Source organism: Apiospora kogelbergensis (genome assembly GCF_038363985.1).
Source record: "Apiospora kogelbergensis strain CBS 113332 chromosome Unknown utg000006l_segment0_segment0, whole genome shotgun sequence".
NCBI lineage: Eukaryota > Fungi > Ascomycota > Sordariomycetes > Amphisphaeriales > Apiosporaceae > Apiospora > Apiospora kogelbergensis.
Genome location: NW_027117423.1, coordinates 3113275 through 3130069, shown reverse-complemented (window position 1 = coordinate 3130069; position 16795 = coordinate 3113275). Strand labels below are relative to the sequence as shown.

General features: G+C 51.9%; 4 protein-coding genes across 4 annotated transcripts; 3 read left to right on the top strand and 1 right to left on the bottom strand.

Annotated features, from left to right (window-relative positions):
• Positions 1 to 250: 250 nt before the first annotated feature.
• PG998_009839 (replication factor C subunit 5) lies at positions 251 to 1426 on the top strand (the record flags this gene model as incomplete). Its single annotated transcript, XM_066876655.1, has 3 exons — positions 251 to 337; positions 390 to 1012; positions 1078 to 1426. 3 exons carry the CDS (start codon positions 251 to 253, stop codon positions 1424 to 1426), a joined length of 1059 nt encoding a protein of 352 aa, XP_066728811.1.
• A 6098-nt stretch (positions 1427 to 7524) lies between these two features.
• Positions 7525 to 9955, top strand: PG998_009838 (Acetyl-coenzyme A synthetase; the record flags this gene model as incomplete). The annotated part of the gene is made up of 7 exons (XM_066876654.1): positions 7525 to 7579; positions 7685 to 7708; positions 7794 to 7820; positions 7877 to 9039; positions 9105 to 9365; positions 9422 to 9826; positions 9893 to 9955. The coding sequence occupies 7 exons, from the start codon at positions 7525 to 7527 to the stop codon at positions 9953 to 9955; spliced, it is 1998 nt and encodes a 665-aa protein (XP_066728810.1).
• Positions 9956 to 12301: 2346 nt separating this feature from the next.
• PG998_009837 (Disintegrin and metalloproteinase domain-containing protein B) lies at positions 12302 to 14694 on the top strand (the record flags this gene model as incomplete). The annotated part of the gene is made up of 2 exons (XM_066876653.1): positions 12302 to 13295; positions 13328 to 14694. The coding sequence occupies 2 exons, from the start codon at positions 12302 to 12304 to the stop codon at positions 14692 to 14694; spliced, it is 2361 nt and encodes a 786-aa protein (XP_066728809.1).
• A 1109-nt stretch (positions 14695 to 15803) lies between these two features.
• Positions 15804 to 16795, bottom strand: PG998_009836 (uncharacterized protein; the record flags this gene model as incomplete). The annotated part of the gene is made up of 3 exons (XM_066876652.1): positions 15804 to 16010; positions 16415 to 16511; positions 16614 to 16795. The coding sequence occupies 3 exons, from the start codon at positions 16793 to 16795 to the stop codon at positions 15804 to 15806; spliced, it is 486 nt and encodes a 161-aa protein (XP_066728808.1).

Sequence of the window (16795 nt, the reverse complement as noted above, 5' to 3'; positions counted from 1 at the left end):
CATCGAAGCAAGTACGAGCTGAGTGTGTATTCGCTGCAGATCAATCTACCATGTGTGGGCGCCGATGAGGGGCTTGGTCTTGCCCCGCACACGCCTGCCTACAGGGGGCTGCACTTGCACTTGCACGCCACGGCCCTTTAGCTAGCGCGCAACCTCTCAACGCGTAAGTAGTGAACAAACGCGTCTCGAAAAAGGCAACGATCCTTCGAGCCCGGAACATCACCACAACAGCAACTGGAATATCACCAAAATGGCCCTAATTGTTGACAAACACAGGCCTCGATCGCTAGATCAGCTCACCTACCATGGTGAGCTGTCTGACCGATTGCGCTCGCTGGTATGTGCTCGACCTCGACATTCACGCCTTCAACTAACGCAACTTTACATAGGCCCAAAGCGGTGACTTCCCCCATCTTCTAGTCTACGGACCGTCTGGTGCTGGCAAGAAAACCCGAATTGTCGCCACGCTCAAGGAGCTATACGGTCCCGGTGTCGAGAAAATCAAGATCGACGCCCGCGTCTTCCAGACGAGCAGCAGCCGCAAGCTCGAATTCAACATCGTCACTTCTGTCTATCACCTCGAGATAACACCTTCCGATGTGGGCAACTATGACCGAGTTGTCGTACAAGACCTGCTCAAAGAGGTGGCCCAGACACAACAGGTCGATCAGTCGGCCAGGCAAAAGTTCAAGGTCGTGGTCATCAACGAGGCCGACCACCTGACGCGCGATGCCCAAGCCGCGCTCCGACGTACCATGGAGAAGTACAGCCCGAACTTGCGTCTCATCCTACTGGCCAACAGCACCGCAAATATCATCGCCCCCATCCGGAGTAGAACCCTATTGGTTCGAGTTGCCGCCCCTTCGATACAAGAGATTACCACAGTGTTGGCTGAGTCGGCCAAGAAAGAGGGTTGGCCCGCGGCTGCAGGACTTCATAAGCGAATTGCATTGGAGAGCGGGCGGAATCTACGAAGGGCGCTGTTGATGTATGAGGCAGTGCACGCACAAAAGTAAGTATTTACCGACCTGAGCTGCATCATATCATGGGAGGTGTGCTGACCCTTTTTTGGCGTAGTGAGAAAATAACAGATGACACCCCGATACCACCACCTGACTGGGAGGCCCTAATCGGTCAGATTGCCAAGGAGATCATGGAGGAGCACTCGCCCAGTCGTATCCTTCAAGTCCGAGCTAAACTTTACGACCTCCTGACCCACTGCATACCTCCGACCACCATCCTCAAGACCCTCACATTCAAGCTCATTGCGCTGATTGACGATGACCTGAAGTACGATGTCATCAAGTGGTCAGCCTTCTACGAGCACCGCGTGAGAACGGGCACCAAGGTCATTTTCCACCTCGAGGCTTTTGTTGCCAAGTTCATGCGCATCTTCGAGATGTATTTGATGCAGATGGATATGTAAAATGGGTCGTGTTTGTAAGATTCTGGCGTTGTTGATCAGGGAAATCTGGCGTTAGGAATGATTAGGGGTACTTGAGCCACAATGCATGGTTATTATTTGACGACGAAAGACGAGTTTAGCTTCGACAGCCCCCTGTGTTTTCAAGGGGGTCGGTGTCAGCAACAAGTTGCCAGTATACCCTCTAGAAACTAATGAGAAGAACTCACACATTCAAATGACCTTGATAATGAGGGAAATCCGAATGGTGGACCGGGTTAAGCATCGATAGCATATAGCTAGAGAAAACAGACACTTGACATTGTACTGCAATGAGCGCCACTGGCCTGCATAGAATCGCGGCACTCCAGAGATAGTTATAGAGACAACATCTCACCTTTGCCGTATTTCCATAGCCGTCCTTGCAATCCGGTGAACATCGCCGTCTCGGCCATTTCCAGGAGTGGCATCTCCAAACACACCTTGTAGCCATGTTATCATGTTGACAATCATGGCACGCTGATCATTCCGTTTCTTATGGTTTACCGGTCGTCCTTAGAAGCAATACTTGATGCACACCTGAGGGAATCACACAGACAGGACCTAGCCCGACACCCTAAACGAGTCTGCGTGCAACTGTGCTGAGGGCTGATCCAAAGCATTCCATGCGCGGGTTTCCAGATACCGCATTACCCCTGAGTTTTGCGGTATGTGAACTAACTAGGTTCTGAATGACACGAGCCGCCCGCCTCGCCTCAGTACTACTGGTATCATCATCGATGGAAATCCATATAGTAGAGCTGGGCGAACGAGCTCAACTGTGCTCGGGCCCCCATCCGCGGGCTCGAGAATGGCGTACGGCCTGTTCCTACGCCAATCGTCTCGAGTATAGGTACCTTGTGAAATCCCATCATGTTGTCCTGGGAAGAAAGCTGTAAGCCGCCGGGGTTCACTAGGTCCGCAGCTTCGCAAGCCACTTTAGGGGGGCGGCTTAATACTCGGTCAGCTAATGAAGTCCCTGAATAGTATTAGTGGTGTCAACGTGACGGCAATCGATGATTCATTGGAGGGGAGAGTAGTGACAGGTAACAAACAGCACAGCAACAGCTTCCTGGAGTGCTCTCGGCAGACGAATTCTTGTGACAAGTCTTTCCAACCTTGCTGCTTTGCGAAGATCGGCGTGGCATATGGGAATGTTCGCGAGACGAGGCGGGAGTAGCAGAAAATAGTGCTCGAGTTCCGGAGTGAGCCCCGTATCACGGCAACCACAAGTATGTCTGTACTGGTCTGGGTATTGGAGGGAATTAGTTATGTGAATCTAACGGAGGAAGGTCATATGACTTAAGTTGGCTGCTTGCTTAATTGAAGATAATTAATTGAATGTTGCTAAGCGATTGTTACTGAGTGAATATAATGAATGAATTGAATGTAGTGAACCTGATGTACGGGAGAGATTGCTTAATTAGATTTATAATATTAAGTCCGTCGCCTAGCTAATTCATACTTCTTATTATTATTTTTATATTTTTTATTATTTTTATATTTTTTATTATTTTTATATTTTTTATTATTTTTATATTTTTTTATTATTTTTATATTTTTTATCATTTTTATTACATTTCTTATAATTTTTATTATATTTCTTATTATATCACGGGTCTATCGTTATAAAAAAAATTCGTATGCTATTTCTTTATTATTACTGGTAGCTAGTAAGATTAGAAAACACCAGCCCCTGAAACTCTCTTAGGGATGAGCTTAAGCATATGAATGAAATGCACGTCTTATGCCTTCGACCTAGATGATCATGGCTTGGTTGAGATATGTGCTGAGTATGCGCAACACATCTATTGTCTTCCCGAGCACGCCATTATCCCTAAGGACAGCAAGATCATTGGCGACAAGCTCAAACTACCCTCCGGAGAGATAGTTAAAGGAGCTGCTCTCTTAGAGATGGAGGATGACGAAGTCTCCGAAGACCTGAACGTATACGGCTGCTATGCCGGTATCACGGGCAACATGCTTCAACGCCACCATGGTCACGGATACGAGATCTTTGGTAACCATGAAACCACAAGTACACACTACCGAATCAGCAGAGTTTAACGACAACTTCAGGGCTTCTCGTTCAACATGTATCGCATGATGTCTTTCAAGGACAACTCGGCCCTTTTCCAAGGGCCGTTTGGCAACAATATTGCCGAGTAGAGCGTGTTGAATTGGGATAACAGCATCCATCCCAGTTTGAAGCGACCCACCACCGATTTGGTTGAAGACCTTATTCAATACAGGAGCTCGCTGTCGTCTGCAACTGTCGTCAAAGAGGCTCCCATCGCCAGCGCCATCCGAGCATGCCATGATATGGCCTGCCTGGTGTCGAGCAGTCTCCGAGAGACATCGTTATTGGCAAGAATCGGAAGTCGCCCCTCGAAGCAGGAGCTCAATGCATCTACCCACGCATTATACAAGCCAATTTCGTCGAAGAAACTGGCAGAGGAGGATTCCGTAATGAATGGTAATTGAACTGCAACCTGATCCATATAGAGGCAGTAAATAGGGGGCGCATTTCTGTCTATCTTCGCCGGCTTGCGGTCCCTGGATGGAGAGTTAGATATCAATCATTCATAAGCCCGATAGGATAGCATTTAGTCTCTAAATAAAGAGTTGAGTATATTGGTTCCTGAACGGTATCTCGCATGTGACGAAGTGGTGACTGACTGTTTGCTCTTCAAAAATTAAAACCCCTCGTGGTGTACCAAGGACCAACAGTATATTCAAACATCACACACCGAATTGCTTCGCTTATAGACGACGATATCTAAACGTGCACCGTCCCTTGCCTTTCTGTCGAACGACGGTGGTTCGATATCAAAACATGTATATAGAAGCGATCGTTATATCCTAGGCGAGTCCAATACCAAGTTGGGAGTGAGTCGCCGATGATCGGAGCGAAACCAACCGTACGGGGCTTGGAGGCCGACAATATGGAAGTCACGTGAGCCCCCTCGCAGGGATGTTTTTTCTATAGATATGCATCAAGATGGAGATCCATATCGGCCCGGCTTTTATATGTGTAAGACTGCGTCACGAAACGCAACAAAGGGCCTGAAATGGAGGTAGGGTGAGGACCGGCCTACACTCGGGAGGTTTACTTGACGCATTCTAGATGAAAGGTTGGGCGAGATACTTTTGTTTCCTTGAGGTTCTCTCGGAGGTAGGCGAGAAAAGGGGGAAGATATTAGGCCGATGAGTGGGACAAGTATGTGAGCCGTGGCCCTATCGGTGTTGTGAAGGACATATTTCGGCAAATCAGCAGAAAGCTTCGGTCAAGATATGAGAAATGTCGGTATTGTGAAGACAACGTTCAGGGGGAATCTGGCTGCGGTTCCATTGTATGCATGCAAGTTGCTATATTGCTACTTGCCGGGGCGGCAATCAGTATATAAGAGTCCACTCACCCTTCTTCCCGAACAGCAACATGCATACCCAGTTATCGGGACCGTGCCGCGACCACGACCACGACCACGTTTTACTTTTCATCCGTGCGTATGCCTGTCCATCTGTCCTACCTAGCTACCTACCTTCTACGATTCACTGGTCTCTTCGGGTACAGCACAAACACGCGCAGTGGTCGTTGTTGGACCTCGGGCCTGGAAGGACGGTGGAGCCACCGGGCTTGCGGCAGGTTTCACACACACGGACACACACACACACAGGGGTGGCACTACTGCGAGCTTAAATCCAATTTATTCGCAACGACTGGACCCTACAACTACAACGCAAGTAGGTGGAACAAACTTTGTGCATACACATATGTAACCTAAGGTATGCTTGCGTTTGCATCTGGGTCTTCTGGGTTGAGCCTCACACGGACGGGCGGTTCTAATGCCTCGGTTACCAAACGAGATTTGAGTTTATACCAGCGCCGGAATCCATATACCAAGAGAGACAGAGAGAGAAAACGGCTATGCCATGTTATGCTGGGATGTGCTGCACCACTCTCGCTTGCATGTGGTCGACGGTGTCCTTATACACTCTAGACATTCCGGACCTGGGTCGTCAGATTTGCCTATAAACTTGGCTATGATGCCTTATCGATCGTAAACGAAGCTATTACTCATAGATGCCTCTATTGACATGCCTGATTTGGTCGTCATATTATTAACCAGGAGAAGCTTCCTCTCCTGGAAGATGACTGGTGCCTGCGAGGTGGTACATGCGTGAGATGCCTGTCCAAGAAGAGCATGGCCACACTGGGGGCCGTTACCCCGCGGGGTCATGAGAAGCCAAGCAGCCAGACCTGGCTAGTATATGCAGTAGGGTTGCTACATATACCTAGCTAGCTCCCAGGAATGAAGTAATGGCACGCGAACCCGGGCCTATCACCTGTGTTGCATACAACCGTACTCCGAGTTCGTTCCTTGGGACGTTGCGTTATCCGGAGTCTCAGGTAGGCCCCAAGGCTTGGGCGGTCACCGCGGCGCCGTCATGCCATACCTCAAGTGTACCACGGAACGCCGAAGTTCTAGCTAGACGGTCCAAATCTGACCCAGCCGGGAGGATTGTCTGGGGGGTATTTGGAGAAATGACCAAAGCCCAGCGCCCAGGCCGGTCAGCATGCGGGGTCGAACCGTTGAAGGGGGAAGATAGGGCTTGGCTTCCCGACCCGATATACGAAAGCGGCAAGTGACCTTGAGCCACGACATCCAATGGTCCGGTTGACAGGGAGCAGACACCTGCATTGTCGCTTGTCGCATCGTAGAAAATCACCGAGAGGGAAACAGGCAAACTGCATACTTTCGGCGTCTACCTGATAACCACGAGGCCCGAGAAGCCTCTGGGTGGGGAAATTTCCAATAAACAAATTTGGCGACTCCCGGTTGAGAGATTATGATGGAGAACTGCAAGGGGGCATATGGATACTGCAAACGTACACAACGGCCGACGACCCTCTGTAGAATTTGTTCCAGAAACAATCTCGCCGGAGCGGTCCGGTTATTGTCCAGAGCTAGGCTGCTCCGGCCAATCTGAACCGAAATTGAGGATGGGCCGCGGGTAAGGATTATTGGATTGAGGCCAGAAGACAAGCGAGCCCGACCGACCTGCGGCCCTGGCTTGGTCTGTCCGTCCCGTCCTGCTTGTTGGGGAGAGAGGACAGATATAGCTTTATTAAGCATGCTTATAAGGTAAGCAGGTCGGCAGGCATACCAAATCACCGAGGCGACGCCAGTAACGTAATGCCATGTGTGGTAGCAGATAAAAGGAATCCAGGGATCCCTTCCCGTTTGTTCCCCCATCCACGGTAAGCCAAGAAAGAGGCCAAGGGATTGACGCTCCAGAGCGTGTTTCGGCAAAGGGGAAGCAAAGTACAGTCATGTTTGTCTGCATCAATAAAGGTGCCGATGGGCTCGGGGGTACTAAAATCGTTGGGGAGTAGGCCAATTATCGCATGTCGTTTTGTCCCACTTCGGTCATCCGTTCACTCGGGCAGGCGGAAGGAAGGACACAACGAGCAATGAGATCAATGGGCTGGACTGCCTTACCCCGCGGGCTGTTCCTCGATACAAGAGGGTTAGTGCTGTTGCCGGCGGTTTTGCAGCAGTCGACCAAGTACCCGATGGATGGTGTGCTGACAGGGCGGCAGAGAGTGTGCGAGCGAGAGTCTGGCGTGTTGCTGTGAGAGCTGCGGTTGTTGGCCCGCCTTAGCGCATCTGCAGGGTCGAATGGAACCTGACAATTGATGGGAACGGGGATCAATGGATGGATCAAGGTCCCTCGCTCAACTGTCGTCTATCAGCTCATATTTTGCCGTAATACAAATAAAGGTGCTTCCACACCCCACGGCTAACGCTACGCCGATACATCGATCCCTTTTTATTCCATGACCACTCCTCGAATCCTATTCTTCGACTTCCAAGTGTGACTCTTCTCCTTCACGTCTCACTTGAATCCCGTCTGTGTGTCTGTTTGTGTGCTTGTGAACGGCTATACAACCCCAGCTCCTGCAATCAAAGCCTCTCTTCGTCATACCTTCTACTGCTTGCGTTGGGTCAAGCTCTCCCTACCCCGCTGCAACGTATCGCCAGCTAAACAAACCCCCCGCCACACCCGTGTCGCCGACCATGGCTGAAGCCAAGGTTCCCGTGGTCGCAGAGGCCCATGAGGTCGATACCTTTCGTAAGAACCCCTATCATGACCGAAAACAGCTCCTGGTTGTCTAGGAGGCGATTTGAGAAGAGGAAGAAAACAGAAAGAAATCGAGCTAACAACAGTATGTTCCAGATCCTCCACAGAAGATGCTGGACAGTACGTGATTCGCCAATGCCTCCCTACCCGCTGGCAGCCATAATGTGCCGCGTACCACGAGCGTGAAAGCTAACTAATTGTACAGAGCATCCCAGCAAACCGCATATCGGCAGTAAGTTGAAAACGCTCTCTCCTTTAGCAACAACGGCAAACTAAAGCTTTTCCCAGGCATTGAGGAGTACCAACAGTTGTACAAGGAGTCTATCACGCAGCCTGATCAATTCTGGGGCCGAATGGCCAGAGAGCTCCTGACGTGGTCCACAGACTTCAAGACAGTGCACTCTGGCTCGTTAGAAGGTGGTGACAATGCCTGGTTCCTCGAGGGACAGCTGAACGCTTCTTACAACTGCGTGGACCGTCACGCCATCAAGGACCCCAACAAGGTCGCCATCATCTACGAAGCTGACGAGCCTAGCGATGGCCGCACACTTACCTACGGCGAGCTCCTGCGAGAGGTTTCCAAAACCGCCTGGGCTCTCAAGCAGATGGGTGTGCGCAAGGGCGACACAGTCGCTATCTATCTGCCCATGATTCCCGAAGCCGTTATTGCTTTCCTCGCCATCTCGCGTATTGGTGCTATCCACTCCGTGGTGTTTGCCGGCTTCTCGGCCGACTCCTTGCGGGACAGAGTTATTGACGCCAACTCCAAAGTGGTTATCACCACCGACGAGGGTAAGCGCGGCGGCAAGCTGATTGGCACCAAGAAGATTGTCGATGATGCTCTGAAGCAGTGCCCGGATGTGTCTCACGTCCTCGTTTACAAGCGCACGGGTGCCGACGTGCCCTGGACAGCCGGCCGAGACTACTGGTGGCACGAGGAGGTCGAGAAGTGGCCTTCTTACATCGCGCCCGAGCCCATGAACTCGGAAGACCCCCTTTTCCTTCTTTACACTTCGGGCTCTACCGGCAAGCCCAAGGGTGTTATGCACACAACCGGAGGCTATCTTCTTGGTGCTGCGGCAACAGGCAAATATGTCTTTGACATCCATGACGGCGACCGATACTTCTGCGGCGGAGATGTGGGCTGGATTACTGGGCATACCTATGTCGTCTATGCGCCCCTTCTCCTGGGTGTGTCCACGGTTGTCTTTGAGGGTACCCCCGCGTACCCCAACTTCGCCCGCTACTGGGAGATCTGCGAGAAGCACGAGGTTACTCAATTCTACGTGGCGCCCACAGCGTTGAGGTTGCTGAAGCGCGCGGGCGACGACTTTGTTAAGGCCAAGATGCCAAAACTGAGAGTCCTCGGCTCCGTAGGAGAGCCCATCGCTGCTGAAGTATGGAAGTGGTACTTCGAAGTTGTTGGTAGGGAGGAGTGCCATATTGTGGACGTAAGTGCTTACTGAATCTCGCTTGCTGCTTAACACTCAGGGGACTCCTGCTGACTTTCCGAAAGACGTACTGGCAAACTGAGACGGGATCCAACGTGATCACGCCGCTTGCGGGTGTAACCCCCACAAAGCCAGGTAGTGCTTCGCTGCCATTCTTTGGCATCGAGCCTGCTATCATTGACCCTGTCTCGGGTGATGAGATCCACGGCAACGACGTCGAGGGTGTCCTGGCCTTCAAGCAAGCATGGCCTAGCATGGCCCGCACCGTCTATGGCGCTCATAAGAGATATATGGACACATACCTTAACGTCTACAAGGGTTACTACGTAAGCAATATGATGGCTTGGTGCTTCATTCGAGATGGTACTGATTATTATTATAGTTCACTGGTGACGGAGCTGGTCGTGACCACGAGGGCTTCTACTGGATTCGGGGCCGCGTTGACGACGTTGTCAACGTCAGTGGCCACCGTCTGTCAACAGCTGAGATCGAGGCGGCTCTGATTGAGCACCACGCTGTGGGTGAGGCTGCTGTCGTTGGTGTGACAGACGAGCTCACAGGCCAGGCCGTCAATGCTTTTGTTGCACTTAAGGACGCAAACGAGAACATAGACGCTCTGCGCAAAGAGCTCATCCTCCAAGTCCGAAAGAGCATTGGCCCCTTTGCTGCGCCCAAGGCTGTCTTCATCGTCCCTGACTTGCCCAAGACCAGAAGTGGCAAGATTATGCGCCGCATCTTGAGAAAGATTCTTGCCGGTGAGGAGGACCAACTTGGTGACACGAGCACAGTACGTCCCCCTGTCCCCTATGATCAAGAAACCCCCTGAGTATCACTTTACTGACAACATTTACAGCTCTCGGATCCCAGCGTGGTCCAGAAGATCATTGGGACTGTCCAGGAATCGCGGAAGAAGTGATTGCTAGGAGCTTCGGAGTAGAGTGATACCATGGGAATTCTTGCGTTTTGCATTCAGACTTACGACACCTTGTAGCTAGTATCCTTTTTAAGTATGAATTGTGTCATAGAGCCTCGAAGCTCGGTTATGCCAAATGAGAGAAGAATTTTGTGCAACACACGGCTCAAGATGAGTTTAGACCCGATCGTTGGAAATGTTACGTTTCACACAAGCATATCTCGCTCACCGACTGCTTGTGGCCGGCAGTCTCAGCTCCTCCGTCATGAATCAAGGCTAGGCTGCTGCCCCTCACGAGTCTTGTTGACGCGTCCATTGCGGTCACACGAGGCTGTGCATTCAGCTGCGGGAGGATCAATCGGATAGCGTTGTCAAACAAGACGGCCTCCCTACAAACGACACTGCACCTCATCGGCGGCTTGACCAATTGCTAAGGAGAACCAAACGGCTTGACGGAGCAAAGTCCTGACTCGTGAGGTCAATTAATCGGTGGGCGCGCTGGCAAGAACGGCATTTTACAGATGCCGAAGGGCACCCAAGGAGGGCCAAGGGATCTAGCGGCACAAAGAGAACGCGTAATGGCGGAAAAGATGGCTCGCATTGGCAGCTTGGCAAAGACTCGGACTTAAGGGATTGGGGCGTGTATCGTGGTGCCGCAAGGCTTCTACACCGAAGGGCGTTCAAAATTCGAGGCCATCGTGGCCTTGTTTGTTATCAACACCTTCCTGTAAGCAAGTAAGGCAGCCAGCCGGCTTGTTTTTGTTCTCTTTTTCCAGAAAAGGCTCGATCCGAACTGTTGCTGAGGAACTCTAACATTTGATTCAGACCGAGTCGCCGCCACGGACCAGTTTGCTTATGCGTAGCCGACTTTTCCATACCAAGGAGACTTGGCAGCGCTTCGCAAGGTCGTCCAGACACCCCAAAAAATAAATACCTACATGCAACTAGGTAGGCCGGCCGCCTGCGGACCTGTGGTAAAAAGAAAGAAGGGGGGCTGTTATTGAACGCGCAACTTACCGAGCTGGTCGGTGACAGGCAATAGCTGAGAAGAGGTTCGTATAGTGAAGAGCTGGATTCCACATCGCCACAGGATCTACGATTGGGTACAGGGATTGGTGGAGAAGAGCAAGAAGAGCACAGTTTTACAATCAGTCGGATGAATTCATGCGACGGGCAGTTTGGGGAAATGCAATTGTTGTTCTGTCGATGATAAGACCGGACGAAACTCGACATCGACCATCTTGAAACAGGGCACCTGGGCACACAGCATTAACCATACCTGGCATATATTTGGGGTGTTTGGGGTCCTCCAGCGCCCCGGGCGGAAGAGGGAAATTCGGCTTTCATAAAAAGCATTTGCTTGCGCTACATTGTCTCGGGCGGCAACGAGAATATGCCTCATCCCATGTTGTATGTGTGCGTCAATATAACTTGCAGGAAGGACTCTGAACGAAATAGCTACTAGTATGCAGAGAGCCACAGGCATCACCTATGCAATACCCCCAAATCTATTTCTGTCACTGCGCCTGTCTGTTGTTGGAAGCAGGCCAGTTATCCGGGGCAATCCCCGCCAAGCCATGGTCTTTGCCGACCAATCCATCGCCCGACAAGCGCTCCAGGCAGCCCAGGCCGCCCAGGCAAAGGAGGCTTGGTAGGCTTGGTAGGCTTGGTGCTACCTACGGGACGCTAAAGGCCAGAAAGGTTGGCAATTGGTAATCGGGTAGGCCTGGCAATCCATCCGCCTTTTGCGCAGCCACTTCACAAACCATCTTGCTTCCTTCGGGACGAACACCTTTCTTACGACCTCGACCCGTCATCACCTTCACTTTTTCATTCGCAATTGCTTGGGTTGGTTTCTTGGTTATTACTTGCCGTTCTCCCCATTTCCTCCGATCGATCTATCTGTCTATCCATCTATCTATACCCATACCCTCACTTCCTATCCTTGTGCTGACGCGACTTTCGTCTTACCACCCACACCCCCTTCCTCTCACTTCTCCTTGCTTACTCTCTCGACTGGACGGGTCCACGGGCGGTTACGAAATCTAAGCCCCCGAGAACACCGCCGAGCCTCCCCAACCTACGACAGCGCTTTCGCTCGTCTTACTGGGCGCTTCGGTCCCTCTCCCACAATCCGCACCAGGTCAGATTCAATCAATCGCCCGATCTTCTCCATTGATCAAATCTATTCATCTCGGCGACGTAGACGAACCTAGTCGCTGTTTAATTGTACTGTTTGATATCGGGATATTGAACACACCGCTTTGCCTACTCGCCAATAGGACCGACTTGGATGGGAGTTTGAGCACGGAATATCGTCCCCCAACCTAGGGAACCGCCTCTTTCAGCATGCGCGGCATTCTTAGGACGGCCGTCGCCTTCATTGCAGCTTTGGCACCCTCCTCCGATGCGCACTCGACGAAACGCAATGCCTTGAATTATCTGAGTCGACTGGACGATCCCACATTACACACGCCGTCCCACCGCGTACATGCACACTCGTCTTTCGAACTCACATTCTTATTACACGACAAGAACGACAAGATCCGTTTGACATTAGAACCTAATCACGACGTAATAGCAGACACCGCCTCGGTGCAGTATCTGGGGGCAGATGGTACCATACGACACGAAGAACCCATCGCTCGTTCCGACCATCGCGTCTTTAAGGGTCACGCTTACGTTCAGCACCCAGGCCACAAGGAATGGATCAATGAAGGCTGGGCCCGCATTACAGTACATCGCGACGGACCGAAACCGATCTTCGAGGGCGCTTTCCGAGTGAACGGTGATAACCATCATGTGCACACAAGCACGAACTACCGGAAAACACAGCACCACGAGGATCCTGTCGTCGAATTCGCCGAGGACGAATATATGATCGTTTGGAGGGATTCCGATGTCAAGCTCGACCCTTTCGCGGAGGACACACCTGGTGAGCTGAAGCGTAGTCTTCGCGCTCCTTCTTGCTCATCGGATAGTCTCGACTTCAACAACGAAAACACGCATCCCATCTTTACTGGTCTCGATCTCCGTGATACTTCAGTTGTCGACTCGGCCCGCCTCTTCGCTCGCCAAGGCATTGACGGATACAAGGGCGGCAATGGAGCTGGTGTCAACCTCGCCAGCACTATCGGCTCGACTGCAGGCTGCCCTAGTACGCGAAAGGTCGCTCTTGTCGGTATCGCCACCGACTGCACGTACACGAGCCAGTTCAACTCTACCTCGTCCGTAAAGGCCCACATCATCCAGCAAGTTAGTGCCGCGTCGCAAGTATACGAGAGCACCTTCAACATCTCGATTGGCATTCAGAACTTGACTATCAGCGATGCTACCTGCCCTGGTACTCCCCCTCCACCGCACCCTGGAACAAAGCTTGCGGAGCTGGTACGAGCATCACGGATCGTCTGAATCTGTTCTCGGCATGGAGAGGGCAGTTCAAGGACCGCAACGCGTATTGGACACTCTTGAGTACCTGCAACACTGGTGCTGCCGTCGGCCTGGCTTGGCTTGGCCAGCTCTGCGCTGAGGGCGCTAGCCCCTCCGGCGAAGGCAACGAGACGACCGCTGGAGCCAACGTTGTTGTCCGCACTGATACTGAGTGGCAAGTATTTGCACACGAGAGTGGTCACACTTTCGGAGCTGTGCACGACTGTATGAGCCAAACCTGCGCCGACGGGACCGTGACCCAGAACCAGTGTTGCCCTCTAAGCTCGAGCACATGCGATGCGAACCAGCAGTTCATCATGAACCCCTCGACCGGCAACAACATCGACCGCTTCTCGGCCTGCAGTATAGGCAATATCTGCTCTGCGATGAACCGCAACAGCGTCAAGTCGTCTTGTCTGAGCAACAACAAGGATGTTGTGACAATTTCAGGACAGCAGTGCGGTAACGGCATTGTCGAGGCAGGCGAGGACTGTGACTGTGGTGGCGAGCAGGGATGTGGTAACAACAGCTGCTGCGATGCCAAGACGTGCAAGTTCAAGGGGAACTCGGTTTGCGATCCCTCCAACGAGGACTGCTGCACACCACAGTGTCAGTTCTCATCAAGTGGTACAGTCTGCAGAGATAGCACTGGATCTTGCGATCCTGCAGAAACCTGCAGCGGCACAGCACCTACATGCCCAAAAGACGTCAAGGCTGAGGACGGCCAGAAGTGTGGTTCCGATGGCGCAGGGCTTACCTGCGCTTCTGGCCAGTGTACGTCACGTGACCTCCAGTGCAAGACCATTGTGAGCAACCTCAACGGAGATAACAGCACCAAGTCCTGCGGCTCCGGCGGCTGTACCTTGTCCTGTGCGTCGTCGCAGCTGGGCCCAAATGCTTGCTATACATTGAAGCAGTACTTCTTGGATGGCACCCCTTGCGATGGCGGTGGCAAATGCAATAACGGCCAGTGTCAGGGATCCAACTTCCTCAATCAAGCTCAAGCCTGGATCAATGACAACAAGCAAATATTCATCCCTGTAGTTGCAGTTGTGGGTGGATTGATCCTGATCGCACTCCTCAGCTGCCTTGCAAGCTGTTGCCGCCGCCGCCGACCGAGGCGTGCAGTAAAGCCGACACAACCTAACCCCAGTTGGCAGGGTGGCTATGGCGGAGGCGGCGCGTGGCAGGCTGCAAATGTGGCACGCCCACCCCCGGCATACGGTCAGCAAGGCTGGTCACCGTACCAGCAGCAGCAGCAACAGCAATACGGTGGCGGTATGAGGCGTATGGGCAGTACGCGGTATGCATAGTTGTCGTTTGCTTGTTCGTATGATGTACATATATGTGTTGTTATTTAATGCATCGCATCGCATAAGAGGATTCGTCGAAAGAAGGAGAAAACTGGGCTGGAATCTGGTAACTCTTTAGGGGTATTATATCACAAGGCATATTAGGGCGGGGTTTCTTTTGGGCAACGGCGCTATCCGGGAAGCTCTCTATCACTTGGTCTTTCGGAGAGGGGAAACACGCAGATTCCCCCGAGGGGTGATGTGATGACACAAACCCCCTATCATCGCCACCACCAATCATCATCTTTTGTCATCAATATCTCATTGGAAGGAGTTTTAGGAGTTTCATACATATATACCGAACGATCACCCCCTCCACCTCGGGGATCGACTCTTATTCATCTGTCGAGCACTACTCGCTCTTCTCTCTGTTGTACAGCTTTTGAAGACGAGGAAAGGGGTTGAGTGAGTTGACGCATGTGGGGGATGAGGGGGACGCAGTAGGCGGCTGCTACTTTCCACGGGATATAGCAATCCGCATATTTACTTATATAGCTTACGGGACTTCCGTGTCAGGTTACATACCTTTCCTTGCATATATAGGCTTAGTGATATATGGCGATACCCTTTGTTCAAGTTTTTTATTCTATGTTTACGTACGGTCATTATACTTGCTATATTATATTGATGGTAGTAGAGGGCCTCCCAATCTTTCCGTGTGGGGGTATCATCACCTTGCGATTCGAAGACGGGAAAATCATAGAAGACAGTCTTTTCCACCCTCGCCATGAATTAATTAAAGGGGAAAGAGCCGAACCCCAGGATGATTAGGGACAAAGAACCAATTCGAGAACGCCTGCCCAACACAAAGATACTTAGATAACCAACGTGGAAAGCCGCAATCCCAACCTCATCACGAAGATGTGTCTCGATCGATCCCCGCTTCGAAAGAAATTGTCATGTCCATTATTCCGTAGCTTCGTTTTCCCCCGCCATTTTTTGTTTGTCTATGCAGACTCAGCCCGGGGTTGATCCTGTTAGTGCAAGTCCTGTCAAGGTAGACAAAATCCGACGATTAAGTGCCATCCCCTCCACCGCAGCCGTCAGTTACTACGTTCCTCTAGACGGGCTCAATGAGTTCTAGAGGAGCGGTCACTGTGGCTGCTACGCTTTTTCGGGGTGCTGCTTGAGCTCTTCTGTCCGCCGCTACTACTGTGGCGGGAGGATTTGGATTTCTTCTTCTTGTCGCCCGACTGTTTCGACGACGTTGAAGGAGCGGCCTCTTCTACCACGCCACACAGCATGCGCGTGTAACGAAGACGCGTGGCCGGTATGCTCTGTTGAAAATATTTTAGTAAGGAATGGGCAAGGTTGGTAGGTTACTTGGTCAAAAACAATAGGAGCAAGCATCAAGCCTCAAAAAAAAACCCCAAAAGCCCTCAAGAATGGTAAATCCTTCGTGGCAGACTCTGTGGGACATCCAGGACAGCGGACAGGGTGGTAGGTGGGTTGTCTACCGAATGTGGAAACTACCCTGGTCGCCGCTGGGGCAAGAAGAACTGCTTCGCGAATAACAAGTTGCGCAGTTGCGGCATTACCTGATGTGATGCAATACGGCCTTTTCGTTACTTGGATAACCCAGACTGGGCCGACTGGATGGGCCATTACGGCCAGTGCTGGCTGGGGTTGAGGGTTGGGGGCCGTGGGGGTCAAGACTCAGAGAACGGGGTCCAGAACTTACATCACCCTCGCGTTGGGCATTGGCCATGAGCAGCTCCGGGTTGTCCAGGATCTGAGCAGCATGTCTGCGTTGCTCCGTGTAGGCGTAAGACTCGTCCCTAGAAGGGAGAGAGCGAAAAACGACACGGGTTAGTTAAGGGTCTGAATTGCTTCGAGGACATGGGCAGTTGAGCAGGGCGAATAAATCAATAAATGCATACCTGAAGCCTCGCTTCCGGCCAGCCCAGTCGCCGCTTGCCCCCTCGGAGTCGTCTCCCGAGTCATGGTAGGGGGTCCTTGCCCCGCGCCTGTCGATCCCGCATCTCGGGGTGAAGCCGTCGGCAGAGGTGGACTGCTGGTAAGGGTACTGGGCAGCGCCATGCCGATAGTCGGTGTTGCTCAT